This window comes from Humulus lupulus, chromosome 7 (assembly GCF_963169125.1).
Source record: "Humulus lupulus chromosome 7, drHumLupu1.1, whole genome shotgun sequence".
In the NCBI taxonomy this organism is placed as follows: domain Eukaryota; kingdom Viridiplantae; phylum Streptophyta; class Magnoliopsida; order Rosales; family Cannabaceae; genus Humulus; species Humulus lupulus.
This window is the reverse complement of record NC_084799.1, coordinates 3715194-3736097: the sequence shown is the minus strand read 5'-3', so window position 1 is coordinate 3736097 and position 20904 is coordinate 3715194. Positions and strand designations below refer to the sequence as shown.

The 20904-nt window shown below is 33.0% G+C and overlaps 1 protein-coding gene across 1 annotated transcript; it reads right to left on the bottom strand.

Moving 5' to 3' along the window:
- Window positions 1-1476: 1476 nt before the first annotated feature.
- LOC133790366 (uncharacterized) lies at window positions 1477-10950 on the bottom strand. The gene is made up of 10 exons (XM_062227977.1): window positions 10426-10950; window positions 10057-10114; window positions 9656-9797; window positions 9208-9432; window positions 8927-9129; window positions 8187-8634; window positions 7724-8083; window positions 7468-7646; window positions 4386-7349; window positions 1477-4263 (listed from the first exon to the last, which is right to left on the bottom strand). Exons 4-10 carry the CDS (start codon window positions 9407-9409, stop codon window positions 1669-1671), a joined length of 6951 nt encoding a protein of 2316 aa, XP_062083961.1. The 5' UTR covers window positions 9410-9432; window positions 9656-9797; window positions 10057-10114; window positions 10426-10950; the 3' UTR covers window positions 1477-1668.
- Window positions 10951-20904: the final 9954 nt, after the last annotated feature.

Here is a 20904-nt window from a genome sequence, read left to right as displayed (position 1 = left end):
TATATTATAAAAAATGTTGAAACATTGATAGATTCTTGGTTTTCTTTTATGGGAGGAATTGGTGCTCAGAATAAGTTCAATGTACAACGTGCCTCTTCAATCACTTTCTTTTCAGGTCCTCTTAAAATTGAAAATTCCCATTTCTTGTCTATAATTATTTTATACCTTTGCAATTACATCTTATAAGGTGTTTATACTTTTTTGGACCTTCTGTTTTTTTCCATTATCTGTTTGGACTCTATATTTTGATAAATTACTTTTTGGATCCTATATTTTGTAAAATAATTAAAATAAAACCTTAAACTCAATTTTGATGAAGAAAAAATTGAATATAATAACACAGTTTTTAAACAGAATGATTTTATTTTTGTTCTGAATTGTTAGTTTGGTAAATTATATGTGATTTTAGTTGAGAAAATATTGACCAAAATTAGGTTTAGGGTTCTATTTTAACTATTTTACAAAACATAGTGTCCAAAAAATAATTTGTCAAAACACATGATCCAAACAAATAATAGGAAAAACCCGAATTTATATATTTGTTATTGTTATATCACGATATGATATGGATTAATGACTTGTCATAATACTTTTGGTCATATTGTGATCTGACATGGCAATGTTTTTCTTAAAAAATTATTATCCTAAAACATTCGCACAAACCTCCAATCTATTTCATCGAAATTGCTACAATTGGAAACTAATTGGTTCTCCAATTAATCACATTAACACCAATCATTAATAATAATAAAAAAAAAACAATGTTGTTAAGGAAAGAAGGATTGTGTATCATTCATTATTATGTGTACCTTTTTCTAATTTTAATTTATTACAATAATGGCCAGAACTTTGATACTAATTATAGATAGGCTCCCTTGAATTATTATTTCCATTTTTGCCTCTAGACTTTTTTTTTGTATTGCAAATACCCTCTAAAAAATATCACTTGTTGGAAACACTCCATTATGTTATCTTCATCCAAAATAAATAAATAAACTAAATTATGACATAACTCTCATATGCTGAATTTCCTTGAATTTTGTCATATAGTTTCTTTCCTTTTTTAGACAATAACAGAAGAATGGTTCTTCAAGAAAGAAAACATTAGTAACACAAAAACTACAAAGTCAAAAGTAAGAAGAGTCAACAATTGGAAAGTACATTGTGTTTTGGTTTTAGAGTCTCATAAGATTCATTTTTTGTTGTTTATATTGACTTAGCTTAGTACTTTCATTGTCATAATTCGTTTTTTGTTTTTCTTCTAAAACCTTATTCAAAACAAAGTCTCTTTCAAGTAAAATTCCAATGGGTCAAGTTGAAATTCTTTGCTCTTTCAATGGCATTTCTTTTCAATTGCAATCTTTTTCTTCAACCTGGTTTTTCTGTTACTTTTCATGTACTAACTATCATTACATATCATATGAATGAATAAATATATATATATATATTTTGTGTGTGTGTGTGTATAACATATCATAATGAATATATCTCATCATCTTTTATTTTATAAATATGGTAAAAAACCATATAAAACGAAATACACTCATTTGGATGGGAATGCACGTACAAATTGATGAGCTTTCTTATTTATTTCTATTATATATTGGTAACTATATATGTATGTATATATAATCTTTAGTAGTAAGCACTTAGATACGTAGTACTTACTCACCTTGACTTAATCACTTCTTCTTTCATGGCGAGCGAGAGAGCACTTAGATTGCCTCCACTCTCAACTATCACCCCAGGCATAACCACAGCTCTGCTCCCAACAAAACCACCTTCTCCTACCTTAATCTTTCCAAACTTAACTTTCCCTCCATCTCCTTCATAGATATGTCCGAACAAGAGAGCTTCTCTTCCCACACAGCCACCTCTTTCAATCTCCACCATTTCAGGATTCAACATAGCTCCCATGCTGTCCACATAAGCACCTTCTTCCAACTCGATATCCGAGCCCATAAGCTTCATCCATATCAGGAACATAACAGACCCAGTTGTCATCTCCATGAAATAATCTCCAACAAGTGTTCTGAAGGCTTGCCATGTTGTATCCATGAAAACCTCTTTGCCCCAAATGAGTACTGTTTCACCTTCTTTCTTCTTTCCCACCAGAACCCATTTGGCCGCCACGCAAGATAATGCAGCCATATAACCTGAAGATACCCAAAACAAAGGAAGCAGCCATTGCAGGGAGAGTTCATGAGCTTTCTTCAAGTGAAGAACACATTTCAATGGAGCAAAGATCACTAATGCCAAGAGGAAAATAGGAAAGACTGTTTGGAGTAGAGGTTGGGCAAAAGTTGCCCAGAGCGTCTGATACCAACTTCTTTGAAGAGTCACTGCCTTTTCATCTTTCTTAGCTAGTGTTGCAGCCATGGGACAACCTGAAAGATCTACTTTGACATCAGACTGCTCCAGGAAGATTTTCCAGGCTTCTGGGATTGGTTCTCCATTTCGTAAATGCTGACAGATCTCATATATCAATGAACGGCCGTGATCAATTGAAGCACTTTGGGAAGATGATGAGGCATGAATGACATCTATCTCAGGGCATTTTTGAAAAGGATTAAAGTCCAACTTCTCTGATTCTTCTGCAGATAAATTCTCACTGATGTTAATCTCTCCAATATCAATGTATGGGAATTCAGTCTCATCCCAAGGCTTCGTACAATCAAGTGCAACATCACGCGTGGCTTCATCATTCGGAACTGGTCTGAATTGTAACTGGAAAACATAGCGAACCCCATTTGTCTCATTCACACGGTTGCGAAAATCTTCTGCAAGGAAAAGTAATGGACGAGTGTCTTTTTTGTCTCTAGGAATTGCACCTGTGTCGGGTGGTAAAATCCCAATAGGCTCGACCCTACCAGAATCTTCATTGATACTATCATCATAAGGCCTCAACTTGAACTTTACGTACATTTCCTTTCCATCTGAGAATCGAAACAACCTACAAATATTTGAGTAGTAGTGCAACTGAGCATACGACTCTGTAAGGCGTAGGGAAGCCCAAACTGCATCACGAACATGAGGGGCTCGCTTGACATATTCTTCTCTTGCAGGAAGACCACATACTAGCCATGTCGCGAAATCTGCTATTGTTCGGGCATAGAATGCATTGCCTGTTTTCAGTGTGAGATCAAGGAGTGAGGACTGATCACTACTGGTTTCTTCTGGAAGTAGTCTTATGGCTGCACCACGAGCATCAATCCTAGCATCATCATCTGCACTCAAGCTATTACTATGTCTGATTATCACAGGATAGCTTTTTCCCGGACTGAAGATTTTGTGGTCAGGCCAATCTTTGATGTTCTCATAAATCTTCAAGTACCCTTTCCCACTAACACCAATTCGATGGAAATATCTTGATTTAACTTTGAGAGTTGTGGCAGCCAAGTTTGCAGCAAGATTTCCGACTATTTTCTTGTATTTTGTGTCCATCTCTTCAATGCGATCGTCCAAAGAGTGCATGGTGTTCTTAATCATGACTGGAGTCTGAGAACCAACATAAACACCACCTCTTTGAAGCACTGAGTTCATGGGAGCAACTGAAAGTGCCCCAAGAATAACATCATTCTGAATTATTGAACCGGGAAGAACTACGCTTTGACTCCCAACCACTGAATTATCCTGCACGTCAATTCTCCCGCTTGTAAACCCGCTGGAGGAGTAAAATCCAGATATGATCCGGCTGAAGTCACCAAGATGAACGCCATCACCAATAGAAATCATTTTTGGTTCAAAAACTGGGTTGATGGCCCTGATAGAGCAATATTTCCCAACCTTTGCACCTAAAAGGCGCAAGTATATACAGAAGGCTTCTGTTCCTGATAAGAGCTTGGCAAATCTAAGGTGACATGCAATTCTGATTCTCCCACAAAGCCATGACCTGAAATGATGTTCCTTTGTGTTTTTTGTTGAAGATAAGAAATGAGTCAAAGCAGAGGTGAACAAGCTGAGTATAAGGCCATGAGCTAAGTAAAAAATGGCTGTGTAGAAGGAAAATTCGTAAAAGTTGAATGAGACACTAGTAAACATGGTGGCATATGCAGTGATGGCATAAGGTATCCAGTGAAATGCTCCAAAGCTGCACATAAATGCATATTCTTGTGGGGAAGGAGACGACTTAGACAGCCAAATGTAGATGAAGTACAAAATGGTTGCTGAGAAAGAGCTGATGAAGCCAACTAAGTAAATTCCCATCAAATGGTAAATGGAATCAGTTTGAGTCTTAGATATGACATTTGGCTGCAATGCTCCCTGAAATTTATGTTAGAATGCTTCAAAATGAGAAAAGTGAAAATTATAATAATGACAGTTTTAATATCTTCAAGTGAACTATAATTTTTGTGTGGTTGGGTTAGAATTTGAAAATAACTTACCTTGTGAAGATTACCACTCTTGGCAGATTTGACTACATGCTTGCTTCCATTTTTTTGCAAAGCTAAGATATCAAACTCGTCCCCCACAACACTATCTTTTTGGATAACAGCATAAGGTCCAATAGACGAATTTCGGCCAATTCTAATAGGTTGAAAGCTTACAGTTCCATTCTTTACTTCATGACTTTGAATCAAAGCACCTTCTGCAATAACAGCTCCATCTCCAATTGAAACCAAGGATGGGTCGGTGATGTCAACTGTGTCGAGCAAAACTGAAGATCCAATCCTAGCTCCAAACATCTCAAACCAGTATGTTAGGAACACTGTACCTCTAAGATGTTCTGCCAGAATCTTGGAAGAAACTTCTTGAGCCTTATACAATGCCCACCACTTAACAAAATCAACTGACCAAATGGAAAGTTTAGGGCTCAAGGCATAATTTGGCCTTAAGAAAGAATTTCCAAAAAGAGAAATGCAAAGGCAAGTACAAAGGATACAAAAAATCCAAGCAAGAGGAGCAAGAGCCAAAGGGATCAAATAGTCTAACCAGAGAATTCCTCCTGTCAATGGACCAATGGCTGAGATAGACCACATGAAAAGGGAAAATGACAAATAGGCAGGGAAAACAAGAAGGAAAGCAACATAAACAAGAGCTAGATTTTGGAGCAACCAGATATGTAACTGGCGAGACATAGAAACTTCCATTAAAGGCTCAGCAAAATCAATCTCGTGTTCGGTAACATGAGATAGAGTGCTCAATTGCTCAGGTTGGGACTTGTGCAATAGATTCTCTGAAAAGCTTGCCAACTCTGCAATGCAAGAGGCTGTGAAAATATCTACAGCTCCAACTGAAACACCAAGGAAATCTGAAAGTTTTTGAGCAGCTCTGACAACACCAATTGAGTCAATTCCATAGGAGACTAGGTTCTCATTTTCAGATATGTCTTTAGTGGGTATACCAGTCTGTTCAGAGACTACTCCTTTTAAAAACTCCGTAATTTCTCTGTTGCTCATTATGAGACTTGGTATAGGAGAACTCACTAGTTGAGCGCGGGGGGTGTTTCCATCTCTACATGTTCCTGTAGTGAAGGATCGTTTCAAAACCTTTTTAGAAATAATTGGATCTGGTACTGCATTCAATGTCCCATCAGTAAACTGTTTAAGGCATTCGAATCTCTTGATCTTTCCTGACGTCGTTTTGCTTATGGTTCTAGGCTTGATAAGCTTAACAGAAGCAACATTGACTCCATGTTCTTCTGCAACACGCAATTTAATATGATCAACTACATCCTTGCTAACAGGTTTTCCATCTTTAACCTCAGCAATTATAACCAAACCAACATGGTCAGAGCTGTCTGGAACAGAAATCCCTTTTGTTGATAAAGTGTCCTCAGGAACGCCAATAACAGCACAACAACCTGGACGTAGAAGTTCGGATGAACTCTCAACTGTCTTCTCTACATCAGCTGAGTAAATGTTTCTACCAGCTACAATGATAAGATCTTTAATTCTTCCAGTGATGAATAACTTCCCATCAATTACTCGTCCCAGGTCCCCTGTTCTAGTGTATATACGTCCAGGATGATCTTGGAGCTCATTTTTAAAAGTTTTCTGACTCAATTCTTCCCAACCCCAATACCCGACTCCAGCACTTGGACTACTAATCCAAATCTCACCTTCCTTTCCATTATCTTCAAGCTCTTCACTCAATTCTGGGTTAACAATTCTGATATCGACATCTGCATCATTTGGAACCACATAACCACAACACACTCTTCCTTCCCAGTCCACCAAGATTTTTCCTTCTCCGAATGCGCAACTGACAAAGACACAATTTTCTGCCAAGCCATAACCAGGTGCCATCACGCCTTGAGATAGACCATAAGAACGCGTGAGCTCAATAAATCTTTTCAAAGTCTTTTGCCTCACAGGTTCAGCAGCAACCATAAGAAAAATCATGGAAGAAAGGTCATATATTTGATCCTTGCTAGACTCTAGCCTTCGAACAACCAACTCAAAAGCAAAGTTGGGGCCAGCGCTGTGAGTAGCTCGATACTTGCTTAGAATTTGGAGCCACATGAGTGGATTCTTGATGAATGCCAATGGGGAGAATAAAATTGCACAACCACCACTAACTAGCGCTGTAAAAAGTCCTCCAATGAGCCCCATATCGTGGTATTGTGGAAGCCAACTTACTAAAACTGTCTTGGAGGTGCTCTTGTATCTTTTTCGCATCAATTTTACGTTGTGAATGAGACCCCCATGAGTTATCATGACTCCTTTAGCATCGCCTGTTGATCCTGATGTGAATTGCAGAAAGCATAAATCATCTGGCTGCGGTTCAAATTGATCAATTTTACCTTCTACAAGCAAATTCTTAGTGTTCTTGACCCAAGTATTTGTGTGTAACCATGGAAGATTGGGCCACTGTGCTTTGCATTTACCACTTTTTCCTGTCAACAAAATGAGACTCTTCACCAAACCTGCTCGAACTGCTGAGTGATAACCAACTGTCGATAAGATTGCCACTGCCTGACACGATTTAGCAATATTCTCAATCTTTTGAAGTGCTTGGCCACCTCTTTGCATAGGATCAGGAGGAAGAACTGGCACCGGTAACACTTTTGCTCTTAAGCATCCAAAGAAGGCATCAATGAAGTCCAGACCCGGGACATAGACTAGGAGAACCCTATCACCAGGCTTGATATCAGGCTTTTGGCTTGTCAAGAGGTTTTGAGCAATGCAAGAAGCATTGGCATGCAGTTCTCTGTAAGTCCTTTGGCCAACTACTGCTCCTTCTTCGTTTATCCAAGTATAAAGTGTCTTGTTTTGAGTGATGTTATGAGTTCCCCAATGTTTCAAATAACCATCAAGTGAAGGTAGATCGGGAAATTTTACTCCTGGAAGCTCATCTAAACCTTTAAGACTCTTATTCAAACAATCTTTTTGCAAGGGAAATAAATTCTGCAAAATAAAAAGCTTTACGTTTATGAAGTGGATAATCATAAAAAAAACAATAGATATTGCAATAGTTGACAATTATCTCATCAATCAATAGATAATTTTAGGACTATCGGATTACCTTGACATAAGGAAAAATTGGTGCAGACTCATTATTTGCAAAGTGCTTGCAGACTAAGGCCATGGCATATGATGAATTTCTCTCTGTAAGCTCAAATGCCATAAGCCCACCTATGTAGTAAGTGTTCCTCAAGCCTTGAAGTTCAAATTCTAATTTGTCATAGAACCCTTCCTTCATATCTGTATTAAAATATAAGAAATTAGCACCACCTAACTCGTTAGAAGAAACTTGTGGTGGAGACAAATTAGTAATGTACCTTGGCTTCTAACATGGGGAAAATACTTGAATCTTCGTTGTAGCACCATCTCCTCAACTTGTCCCCCCATACTTTCTACTGTTCTCATTGCAAGCTGAGAGACTTTTGGTCCTTTAATGTCGACTGAATTGCCATATGACCAAAATAAGAAAATATCAGAGTCAGCATAAAACCTCTGCATTGCAACTGGATATCCTATTGTTGTAGGATCTTCCATATATTCAGCGAAGTAATAAAAACCAATTGGCAAATGATCTAGCCCTTTGATCTTCAAAGCAGTGGTGTAGTAATCAATTGTCTGTACTTTACTGAACAACTCTTTTTCGAGATCACCAAAATCAATTGCTTCAGATTCATGTTCTGCTCAGAAAAAAAAAACTCAAGTTAGTTAAAAATAAAAAAGAACATGTAGAAGAAAATGATTGATATTATAGCACAACTAAAAGAAAGTAGAACAAGGAACCTGTAGAATTTGAATGCGGAGATCTGTAAATTCTTCCACTTTTGAATGGAAAAGAACCAGAAATGATTATTTTATCAAAATCCATAACCTTGACTTCCCCATTGCAGTCTTTCACATCAACTTTAACACCATCAGAATTACGTTTGATTGCCAACACTTCAGTGTTGCAGTGGACTTCTATTGGAAGTGATCCACTGATCTTTTGCCAAAGACTAGTGTATCCACCTTTAAAACGCCGAATCTTTCCAGCCATGGATGTGCGAGTGAACTCGTGAATGTAAGCATAAGGCATGTCTTGGACAAATCCATACCCAGAAGCAGTGTATCCATAAGCCACAGACTTGGGAACTGATTTGAATCCACGGTCATTAAGATACTGAGGAGTTAAGTCTGAAGCTAATTCACTCACAGCATGCATGCCAAGTCGACTTGCATTTTTTGCCTTATCCTGCAGGTAATGAGTTTCACGTGATAATTATGCAAATATTAGCAATCTATAGAACGCAAAGAGATGAAGAGAGAAAGAGAGGAGCTAGATGTATTGCAAAGAAGAGCAAATGTTTTTTTACAAGAAAAATAATCAGCCAAACCTTTATAAAAGACAAATGATAGTAAAATAACATAAAAGAGAAAATAACTAAAATACCCTCAAGATAATAACTCTAACATCACGTTCAATACTTTTCAAACTGTGAGATCAACATTTAAGTGACGTTATTCATACAAAAGTAGAAAATAACCTGAAGCTCTAAGGTCAGTGATATCACAGATACATAATCATCTGCAACTTTTATATCCTGATACTCTCCTGTGGCACTGTCAATGAGAGCAAGCTTGTGGGAATCCATCTCTTCTAGTTCAGAACTAGTCTCTCTTGCCAAGTGAAAGATTACAGGGGCACTATTTGCGGCAAGAACTTGACCACCCAGATCATATATCTTCCCTGAAAATGTAGAATGCATGTACTAAATATCCAAGCATAACAATGTTGGAATAGAAGAAACCATTATGTTTTATGTACCTCTTATTTCGACAGACTCACACATGCCACCAACAGAATGATACTTCTCTAATACTGTCACATTAGTGTAACCAAGTTTTGCCAGTGCATAAGAAGCTGATATGCCACTTGGACCACCACCTACTATCCCAATTCTTGTGTTCACAGGCAGACATGGATGCAACTTTGAAAACTGATCGTCTATTGGCTTTTCTGGGTCCATGTTATCAGATGTTCTGGCTTATCCTGATAATAGTACATATTGCATATTGAGATCAAACAATTAATAATGTTCAGTCCATGATATTTACATGTGCACATCTAGTTCAAGGCTCTAAATTAGACTGAAATATACAGGTGCTAAAATCTAAACAAAAGAAACCTAGAAAAAGTCTTTAGCTGGTCTTCAGAAAGAAAAAGTAGATACTTTTTTACTAGTAGAAGATCCCACATAAAAACAGTGTCTCACCTTAAATAAGTTCAATTGTTTGTTTTCATGGTCAGAATATGTAGTTCTGAGGTCTCAGACAATATCTGTCTTCAATTATTTACTTTACTCCTGCTTCATCACCATGCAAGAACCGAGTTAGTTGTCCCCTTTAAAAAATTCCCTGCATATTTCAGTATGGTACACATCAACCAATCTGATCACCCACAACAACAATTAATTTCCATAGCAGTAGCATCACGTTAGAATAATTTGGCATTGTTTCCTAACGCTTAACTGGAAGGTCCTTCTAAGGATATAGGATACTAATGAATCAGACATACATTTTATTAACTCCTTTATTTACGTCCTTCCAAGCAAAAAAATATAAGGCGCAAGGAGGACCATTACATGAACGAAAATTTAAAGGTGGAAGATCATACCTTTCAAAGGTATCTCATTCACAGTCACTAAGTGCCTGCCCTCTGCGGAAAAATGTCCCTGTAATGCCATGGCCACATGCAGTTTAGAGAAAAAAGGAAGAAGCAACGTGGAAACATGAGAAACAAAGTTACAGCTTTGGGCCACCAATTTGACATAGCCACACATTAAACACATACTATATATACATATGTATATTTTATACATGTTCCTTTCTCACTGAGACAAAACACCAAACATATTGAGTACATGAATTTCCACCTCAGCCCAACTTGAAACCAAAACATATACTTCCTCTCAATATGTTCCAAAACCATAATACCAGTAAAAAGAAAACAAAGGAAGCTAGCCAAAGAAAGCAAGTAACTAACCTCGGAAAGCTGAAATGGGCAAAAGGGGTTGTAGAACAGGGTGCCAAATGGCCAAAAAGAGAGGTAAAAATGAGTAAGAAAAGCCGCTCTTCCACGCATAAAATAAGATGCTGATCTCAGTTCGGAGATTATTTCTCATATTTAACAAGGCCAAGGAGCTTCTTCCTTCCAAGAAGTAGACGACAAAGCCCACTGTTCCTTAACTCCCAGCCAACACAACAACACTCCTCCCTCGATGACTCCGAGAATGGGTCCAGATATTCTAATATTATTCCTTTGCCTCGGTAAGACAGATGATGATGCTCTTATCGATCTCACTATAAACACTGTTAAGTACACATATATATATTTAATATATATATATATATATATAGGAAAAGGATATACTTTCCGTAACAGGAATATGTAACGTTCGTCGTGGTGCGGCGAAAAGAGCGAGGCAATGAAGTAGGAAGGAACAGATCATCTTATCATCATCATCATCAATGGCGGATATAGCAAAAAACCCAATTGTGGTTTTCGATCTTTTGTTGTGTTTGAGTTTTATTTGTATCAAAACTCAGCTCATTCATTACGGCGGGTTCGTTAACTTCGTTTATTGTTTTGACCGTTTATTACCGTTAATTCCCGCTATAAGGTAAGTAGTAATATCCCATTCATTTTTTATTTTTATTTTTATTTATTAAGGGAAACGTAATCTCCTTAAATTGAATAAATAAAAATATATAGGTGACCTTTTTAGTGAAAATGACTTTTGAGATTCATAAATTAGTTAGTTAAATGTCCAATTATTTAATATCTAATTTATGATTTATATGGTTGACATTGTTAGAGTGTTGTTACATGAAACCTTATATTATGATTTGTTTAATTTAATATCCACCATATATATAAATATATATATAGATTATGTAGAACTTAATATTAAATTATATAAATCACTATTTCTTGTATCTTGCATTACGTGTTGATGGGTTTCATATAGTACTCCATAATAATATTGTTTAACAAAGATTTTTTTTATTATTTTATAATCAAGTAATGTTAGAGATACTTAATTTACACACACAAAATATGCACACTATAATGTGTCATTAATAATAATAACTTTAAATTATATAGTTAGAACTAATGATATATCTTAGTGTGAATATTTATGTGTGAATCGGAGTATTTCTTTAGCATTATTTATTTTCTTTTTCTAATTATATATATATGAAGTTTTTGTATTATGATTAGGGAAATTTGATGTTTTAACTATGTGAAATTTTTTAATAAGTCAACATAAGTTATTATCCTAAATATATGATAATTTCAATATTTTTGACAAAAATACATGTAATATTCAAACACTTACTCTCACTCTCTTACTCACTCGCTCTCTCTCATTATAATCTTGTAGATCTCGAAAAAATACTAAAATTAAAAAAAAAATTATCTGAAACGAACATTTGAGTGAAAAAATATGAACCTCTAAGATTTTTGTCAAATTCCAGTGCAGAGCATCGAAAAAACATCGTTTTGGCAAAAAAATCAAGTTTTCATGATTGCTTCGCAAAAGCATCGAATCATCATTGTTTTTGCATCAAAAAAGTATCGTTTTGGCCAAAAAAAGAAGTTTTTATGATTGCGTTGCAAAAGCATTGAAACAGCATCGAAACACCATCGAAAAAGCATCGTTTTGGTAAAAAAAAATCAAGTTTTCATGATTGCATCGCAAGAGCATCGAAACACCATAAAAAACTTGAAAATATTTATAAAAAAAATCGATGGTGTTTCGATGCTCTTGCGATGCAATCATGAAAACTTGATTTTTTTGGCCAAAACGATATTTTTTCGATGCAAAATAGATGGTGTTTCGATGCTCTTGCGATGCAAATCATAAAACTTGATCTTTGGTCAAAACGATGCAATTTCGATGCAAAATCAATGATGTTTCGATGCAAAATCGATAGTGTTTCGATGCTTTTGCAATGCAATCATAAAACTTGACTTTTGCCCAAAACGATGCTTTTTCGATATAATTTTGATGCAAAATCGATGATGTTTCGATGCAAAATCGATGGTGTATCGATGCTTTTGCGATGCAATCATGAAAACTTGTTTTTTTGCCAAAACTATGTTTTTTCGATGCAAAATTGATGCAATTTCGATGCTCTTGCGATGCAATTATGAAACTTGATTTTTGGACAAAATGATGTTTTTTCGATGCAAAATCGATGCAATTTTGATGCTCTTGCGATGCAATCATGAAACTTGATTTTTGGCCAAAACTATGCTTTTTCGATGCAAAATCGATAGTGTTTCAATGCTTTTGCGATGCAATCATGAAAACTTTTTTTTTTTTTTGCCAAAATGATGCTTTTTCGATGCAAAATTAATGGTGTTTCGATGCTTTGCGGTGCAATCATGAAAACTTGATTTTTTTCCAAAACGATGTTTTTTCGATGTAATTTCAATGCTCTGCATTGAAATTTGACGAAAATTTTGGAGGTTCATATTTTTTCACTCAAATGTATATTTCAGATGATTTTTTTTTAATTTTTGGTATTTTTTTCAAGATCTACAAGATTAGAATGAGAGAGAGAGAAAAATAGTGTTTGAATGTTGGGGATATTTTTGTCCAAAAAATTAAAATGATCATATATTTGGGATAGCAACTTATGTTGACATATTAAAAAATGAGTTTATACCTTTTTGGACCCTGTGTTTTTTCCGATTACCTGTTTGAACCATCTGTTTTAAAAAATTCATTTTTGGACCCTATATTTTGTAAAATGGTTCAAATAGACTCTTAAATTCAATTTTGACGAAGAAAAAATTGAATATAACAACACAGTTTTTAAGTAGAATGATTTTATTTTTGTTCTGAATTGTTAGTTTGGTAAATTATTTGTGATTTCAGTTGTGAAAACTTTGATCAAAATCGGGTTTGTGGTTCTATTTGAACCATTTTACAAAACATAGGGTCCAAAAAGTAATTTGTCAAAACACAGGGTCCAAACAGGTAATGGGACAAAACACAAGGTCAAAAAAGGTATAAACCCTTAAAAAATTTCACTGAGCTATCATGCATATAACATGAAATTTCCTTATTATTATTGATTGTGGCGTAATAATTCAAGTTCTTTTCATTTAAAATATATATGTTTTAGTTTCCTTTAGTTAAGTTCTTATTTCATTTTTGGTATTACATACTAAAAATAATTTATACATTTTTGGACCCTGTGTTTTTTCTGATTACCTATTTGGACATTGTGTTTTAAAAAATTCATTTTTAGATCCTATATTTTGTAAAATGGTTCAAATAGACCCCTAAACTCAATTTTAATGAAGACAAAATTGAATATAACAATACAGTTTTTAAGCAAAATGATTTTATTTTTGTTCTGAAGTGTTAGTTTGGTGAATTATTTGTGATTTCAGTTGAGAAAACTTTGACCAAAATCAGGTTTAAAGTTCTATTTGAACTATTTTACAAAATATAGGATCCAAAAAGTAATTTGTCAAAACACAGGGTCCAAACAAGTAATGGAACAAAACACAGGGTCCAAAAAAGTATAAATACTAAAAATTAACAAACAAACAAAAAATAATTAAATAGAAAAAATTATTTTAAAAAATAGAAATATATGCGGCAAAAGTACCTAAATTATTAAGTTTGCAGCACTTAAGTACCAAAATTATTTTTTTTGTCGACGAAAGTACATTAAGTTCATGTTTACATATAACTTATTTATAATAAATAAAATAAGCTGTGTCTAACTTATTATTTAACTGTTTATTAATTAATAAAAAAATCGATATTTTCAATGATACGGCAAATATAAGAAGTTAGTAAGATAATTAATAATATATTATCAAATAACACAATGCATATATTGTATATTATTATATGTATTTACTCTCTCTTTTTTCCCTATATCTCAATTATATTATATTTTTGGTTCCTATCCAATCAAACTAGTTTGGAATATATCTCATTACTCAATAATCGAATCACTTCTTCAAATTGCTATCATTAATTAAATTGAAAATCAAAACCTCTATAGCTTTCTTATTAATAGCTTACAACCCCTAACAAAATTTGTTTAAGGCTAAAATAAAAACTAATTAATAGCTTACATATATGACAAGGTCGAGATCTCTAGAACTTAATCCTAAAATTAATAACTCAATTGGGATATAAATCTTCTGTCTCTTTGTCTCTAAATTACACGTTTTCTCTCTTTTTCACTACTTAAATTTTGATAAATCATCACCTATGCATAGAAATGTATATTTAAATAAATATATAAATTTATGAATATAAGTAAATAGATCAAATTATGAATGGTGTGACAGAAAAAAAATCATGTAATATATAGAGAGAAGATTTTCATTCACTCAACAATGGACCTTTAATAATTAGCTAAAGTTATATAAATATATATATATATATATTTATAATAAGATCCCTTAGTAACCAACTCATGTTGGTTTTGAAATGTTTTTACTATGGGAAAGTTAAAATCTCTTGTAAATATCTATCTCATGTACAACTAAGATACATATATATGTATACTAGGCACTTAGCTAGCTGGGCACATCCAAGTGTGTTGGAAACTAGTTGTCTTGTTGGCAATGACGGAGGATACATAAACATTAGGGGCCAAAAAAACATTTCAATAAATATTATATAAATATACACATTTTATTATATTAAAATCAAAAGGGAAAAAATTATATTTATATATATACATTTTATTACAAAAAAGCAATTAAGCAATGTTATGGGACACTATTGGTGTTCATCACCACTAATATATATATATGGAAGATTTCTTAATGACTACTATCCATAGATAGGTACTAACAATTATGATGATGTGGCAATATAGTGACTTGGTATAGTAAGTCACGGACAGCTAAATATATATTTTTTCTATATTAATTTTGAATTTAGTTATTTTATTTTTGTCATAATTGATGTTGTTTCCAACCAATAAAAGACACTAGCTATACTTAGAAATTGACATACATTTGAAAAATGAAAAATTTACAATATTATATTTTTGTAATAAATACACGTTTTTCATCATGTAGCCCTTCCAAAATTTTGAAAAAATAAAAATTTATTTTTAGAAATATTAATTTACAACTATAAATATTGACCATTGATCTTAATCCAATGACTAATACTAAAGTAATTATTCATGGGTAGTAACCATTAAGAGTTTATATGAATTTTTTTTAGGTAAGGACATCAATTTTGTTTCTACCGTAGGGGTGTTTTTTATTTTCGACAATTGGAGAAATTATAATCCAATTTTTTTTGCATGATGATATACATTATAATTATAACAGGCTTCCTGCCAATTTTTGAAAAATTATGAATAATTTGTGGTGCAAAAATCAGAGTTCAAACAGTCAGTTGAACTCGTGCTTGATTTTTTTTATACGCATGGAAAACAGACTATATGAACTCTAATTTCGGCACTGTAAATTATTTAGATTTTTTTTAAAATTGGCGGAATACCTTCTATAACTATCATGTATGCCGCCATACAAAAAATTCAGTTATAATTTCTCCAAGTACTGAAAATAAAAAATACAGTAAAAGCAAAAGTAATACTTCTACCTAAGAAGCTCCTATATATATATGTTTTACAATATTAATTAAATTATCACATGAGATTTACATTGGTATTATTGTGGTGGTTAGCACTAGAAGTATGATAATCAATTTTATATTGATAAAACAAAATAAAATGTATTATGTAGCAAATTGTAATGGTAATCGGAATAAATGATGATATTAGAATATATATGCCAACCAAATTTACATTTTAACTTAATTAAGGTTTGCAACTCACTATTCAAACAAATGCATCGATCAATACAATATGTCTAACATTTATAGATTTATTGTGATCATAGGCACTTATGTCCTAATTAAGTTCGAATCTCCCTTCCCAAATTAATAACAAATGCATCCCCATATTTTGGCTAAATCTAAAAATATTCACCATCTAATTTTAAAAGAATAATAAAATCCTCCTATTCAAATTTCAATTTATAAGTAAAAATCTTTCTTTTCTTTTTTAATGGAAGGAAAAAGTCTCTAAGTTAAAATATAGTAAAAAAAAGAGTAAAATATAAAACAAAACAAAAATAGTCTAGTCAAAACATATATCAAATATAAATTGAACTGAATGTTATAAAATTAAAATAAAATAAGAATCGTGTGGATATATGGGTTTGTTATTCTTATATTTATAAAATAAGAATTTTTTATTTTCTCATAAATGGAAAACTGTAAATTTTATGTTTAAATTTAGATAATTTGGCTAAATATTTGTGTATATATATATATAAAAAACTTAATATGGACTCAAATTTGACTAAGGTTGGAATTCTTTCTAAGTCGAAATATAAACATAGTATATATGTATTGTTATCCCAATTTCCTACATGGATTCGGAACCTTCGTCCAGGCCCATTGTCAGGGGCTGCGTAAGCATGCGGGCCCGGCCCAAGTCCTCTTGGTACGGAGATGTCCGAGAGGTGGGGTATGGGTCGGGGGTGCATGTCTGGGCCCATTGGAGGGGTCCGGCATGGCCCTCCGGGTCCCGTCCTCCGGGACGGTCGTCCGGGTGATGTGCAGATCATTCGGACCCCCCACGTCATACGCGTCCTGGTCCCGGACCCTGGTACGGTCCGGGCCTGTGGTAAATGAAGAGGGACAAATGTAAACGAACCCGGAACACCTCATCCCCAGTTAGAGGGGTCAGGCGTCCAGGATCCTGAAGCCGCCCCACTCCGCGTGGGCGTTGTCCCCACTTTTCACCTGCAGAAAAGGCCACCTCGGGATTGCACGCCGTCGTTTCAGGTCTACGCTGCCAAGTACTCTGACTGGTCTTGTCTCCTAAATCTGCCTCGTAACTCGAAGTGTCCTGACCAAAAGCACCGTTTTGTCTGGCAAGATATAGCTCTCAAGTCAACTTATTGGGCCTTAGCTGGTCTGGAATTCATGTATGTTGTATCTTTTGTATTGGGCTTCCACTAGAAAGGCCAAGAGTATCCGTATCTCTGATGGGCCCTGGTCGTACCCGGCCCAAACCCGGTGTTCCCATAAGCCTATAAATACACACTACAACAAAATAGGCATTTAATGGCTATATGGGGGAGACATTGTAGACATTTAATGTCTCCCCCTAGGGAGACGTTGCAGGAGCCATCTAAAGTGGCCCTATGACGTCTCCCAGGGGGAGACGTCATTGGTTTTTGTAATTTAAAAAAAAAAATAATTAAATAATTATTTTCAGTATATTAATTAATAGAATTAAATATATTAATGTTTTTTGAAATAGAATTAAATATATTAATTAAAAAATATAAATTATATGCAAATTTAAATTGTGAATTTTCATTAATAAAACCGAAATGTGTATATAATATGTTTTTGCTAGCTAAATATACAAAATTGTAATATTTGTTGTTAAACATACAAAATTAACAAATATTACTCTAGCTAGCTAGACATATGGTAAGAAATAAAATGTAAACAAAAACCTAATATGTGAGACGATGACTTTGAATTATCGGTAACATATGGTTCGCCCAGTGTTGTCGCAGTTCATTAATCTGTGCTGGTGTATATGGCGTAGTGTTTAGCTACAAAAAAATACAAAGTAAAATATATTAGTTAATTATTATTTAATTATATATACTTTAATAATAAATAAATTGTTAACTTTGTATAAATTTATATATACGTACCTCTTTCTTCAAGTAATATCCAGGTCGTGGATGTTCAATGTAATCCTTTAACATCCTCATCACACATAATATCCAAATGTCACTTGTCTGGTTGGTGTGGACACTAATATTTAAATAAAAATACTTAATATAAAGAATATTTGTAAAATTCAACTATAGATTGTCAAAATAATTGAAATTGTAGTTAGTTACTTTTGGTTGCACAATTTATATATTATTTGGAATCTCGGGATGTTTTGGTAGACTAGTCAGAAAAAGGTTGACCCCGTTTTTATATTTCACGGATAACCTATTCGTTGACATCCATTTTCTATCCATATCATCTCCTATGTCTATGAAAAATTAAACTAAAAAAAAATACTAAATAAGCATACGAAAAATTGGGCAGCATTTCCCTTATATTAGTAACCTGACCATCTGTCAATCTAATCAAATCCAATCGAATAAACACAACACAATACAAATATAATAATAGAAAAATAAAATACTTAATTCTAGACAAAATCGAGCAGCATTTCCCCTATAATAGTGATCTAAACATCTGTGAACAACAAGTCAAAAATTCAAATAACACACAATAAGTTTCTTCCTTATAGCTCCGCAGCACACAAACAAATTTTCCATAACCTACTTCACTAAAACACACAGTTCTCAACCTTCTGTTATCACTGAAACACACAATTTTAATCTCAGAACCTACTTCACTATGGATGAATATTTATGATATTTAAACCCCTCTAACAAAAGTTTAATAATATTAAAACAAGAAAGAAGATAATGTATGTACCACTTGCAATTAATAGTCATTGCTAACAAATTTACTTCACTTTGCAAATAGCGCACTTTGCTATTAAATTCACAACCTACAAAACTAAATTAATTAATTAATAAAATATTAATAAACAAACTTCATTAAATAATTAGATTAACAATAATTTATTATTAAAATTTTAGAAACTTAAAAACCTCAAATGTGTGCTTGAAATAGAAAATTTGAGGCAAAAATCTCAGTTAAAACCACAACTTAAAATTTTAAATTAATTAATTAATAAAAGATTACTAAATCAATAAAATAACATAACTATACATAAATAACCTACTTAAATTTTAATAAAGATTACAAATATATATAATTTTCTAATTAAATAATAATATAAATTAAAAAAAATTATAAACATTATAAACTTGAATTACTATTTTGTATGTAAAATTCAAATTAAATTATTTTTCTTATTTTAGACAATTATTAAATACATTTTAGCAAAACATATTTACATATATATACTTAACAAATATTAAAAATTAATTAAAAAATATATAATTTTTGGATTAAATAGTAATAAAAAATTAAAAATAGCAAATAATGTGGTATCATCTTAAAATTAAACAATATAGTATCTCAAATATACATAAAAATTATTTTTCATACTTTAAACGAATATTTCTAATAAAACCCACAAATCATATTAAAAAAATGCACAAAAATAATTTTTTCTACTATTCTAACTATAATACATTGTTTAATCTTGAAATCCTACCTCAAATTTGCTTTAAATCCACTTTGTTGAGCCAAAAATCACCCAAAACCGCAACTCATAAACCCTAATATCAATTTCTTAATAACTAGAGACAATAAGCATGAAAATTATCCTAACTATTATACAACACTTATAAATAATAAAAAGTTACCTCAAATGAGATTTTATAGCCTAAAATCGGCCAAAATCGTAAAAAAATGGCCCTGAAATCGCCCAGAAAATCGCCCTTCTCCGCCTCTGGTTCGTGCGCTCGGGGAAGAAGAAAGAAAGGCTGAATATATATATTAGGCCAAACATTTAACATCTCCCCTAGGAAGACGTGCCAGACATCTAACGTCTCCCCTGGGGAGACGTCCCATGTGGCACGTCTCCCCAGGGGAGACGTTAGATGTCTGGCACGTCTTCCCAGGGGAGACGTCAGATGCTCTTACAAGTCTGATATTTTATAAATAAATAATTTTATATTCATATTTTAAATTAACGTCTCCCATCACTTTTAATGACTTACCTTGGTAGTCATCAACAAGAACTTTTAATGACTTACACCATTAGACTTTAAATATCCCTGAATACTTTTAAAGACTTACATCATTGGTGTAAGTCATTATAAAGAGTCATTAAAAGTTAAAATTGTTGTAGCGACAGGCTATAGAACACTGTATGGGGGTCTCCATTAAACTTTTTTTTTTGGTTAACACATCATGGCATGGAAAATTAGGATTAATTTTGAAATTGACTTGGCATTATTTTGCTTCAACTAAACATGAAGATATGGAGGCAAAATTTAACTTGATCAACTAAGAATGGGTCATGAATATAAATATATCTTAATATGTATAGCATGTGACTCAGTTAAACAGTGATTTATTGTAATAAATATATATATATATAAATATTTTCGTTTTAAAATCTTTTGTTACCTCTTCAACTTGGTTTTTTTTTGTCTTTTGTTAAAGTTCTCCTTAGTTTAAAAACTTGACAAATGGCAAATCCACATTAATTAAGTTACTTACTTAAACCAATACTTACTCTAACAATCGTAATGAATGATATAGATATTACGTAAATATATATATATATATATATTATGATTAATATTCATATTGAACTTTTATATATATATATATGATATTATTATTATTTTGTTCACCATTTGACTATGCATATTAATTAGTTTGAA

Excerpts from the sequence above, each read along its gene's own strand:
- LOC133790366 (XM_062227977.1), bottom strand. The coding sequence starts at position 9,409 with ATGGACCCAGAAAAGCCAATAGACGATCAGTTTTCAAAGTTGCATCCA. Across the intron at positions 8,635-8,926 it reads CACTGACCTTAGAGCTTCAG|GATAAGGCAAAAAATGCAAG; the intron begins GTTATTTTCTAC and ends CATTACCTGCAG. Across the intron at positions 8,084-8,186 it reads TCCGCATTCAAATTCTACAG|AACATGAATCTGAAGCAATT; the intron begins GTTCCTTGTTCT and ends TTTTCTGAGCAG.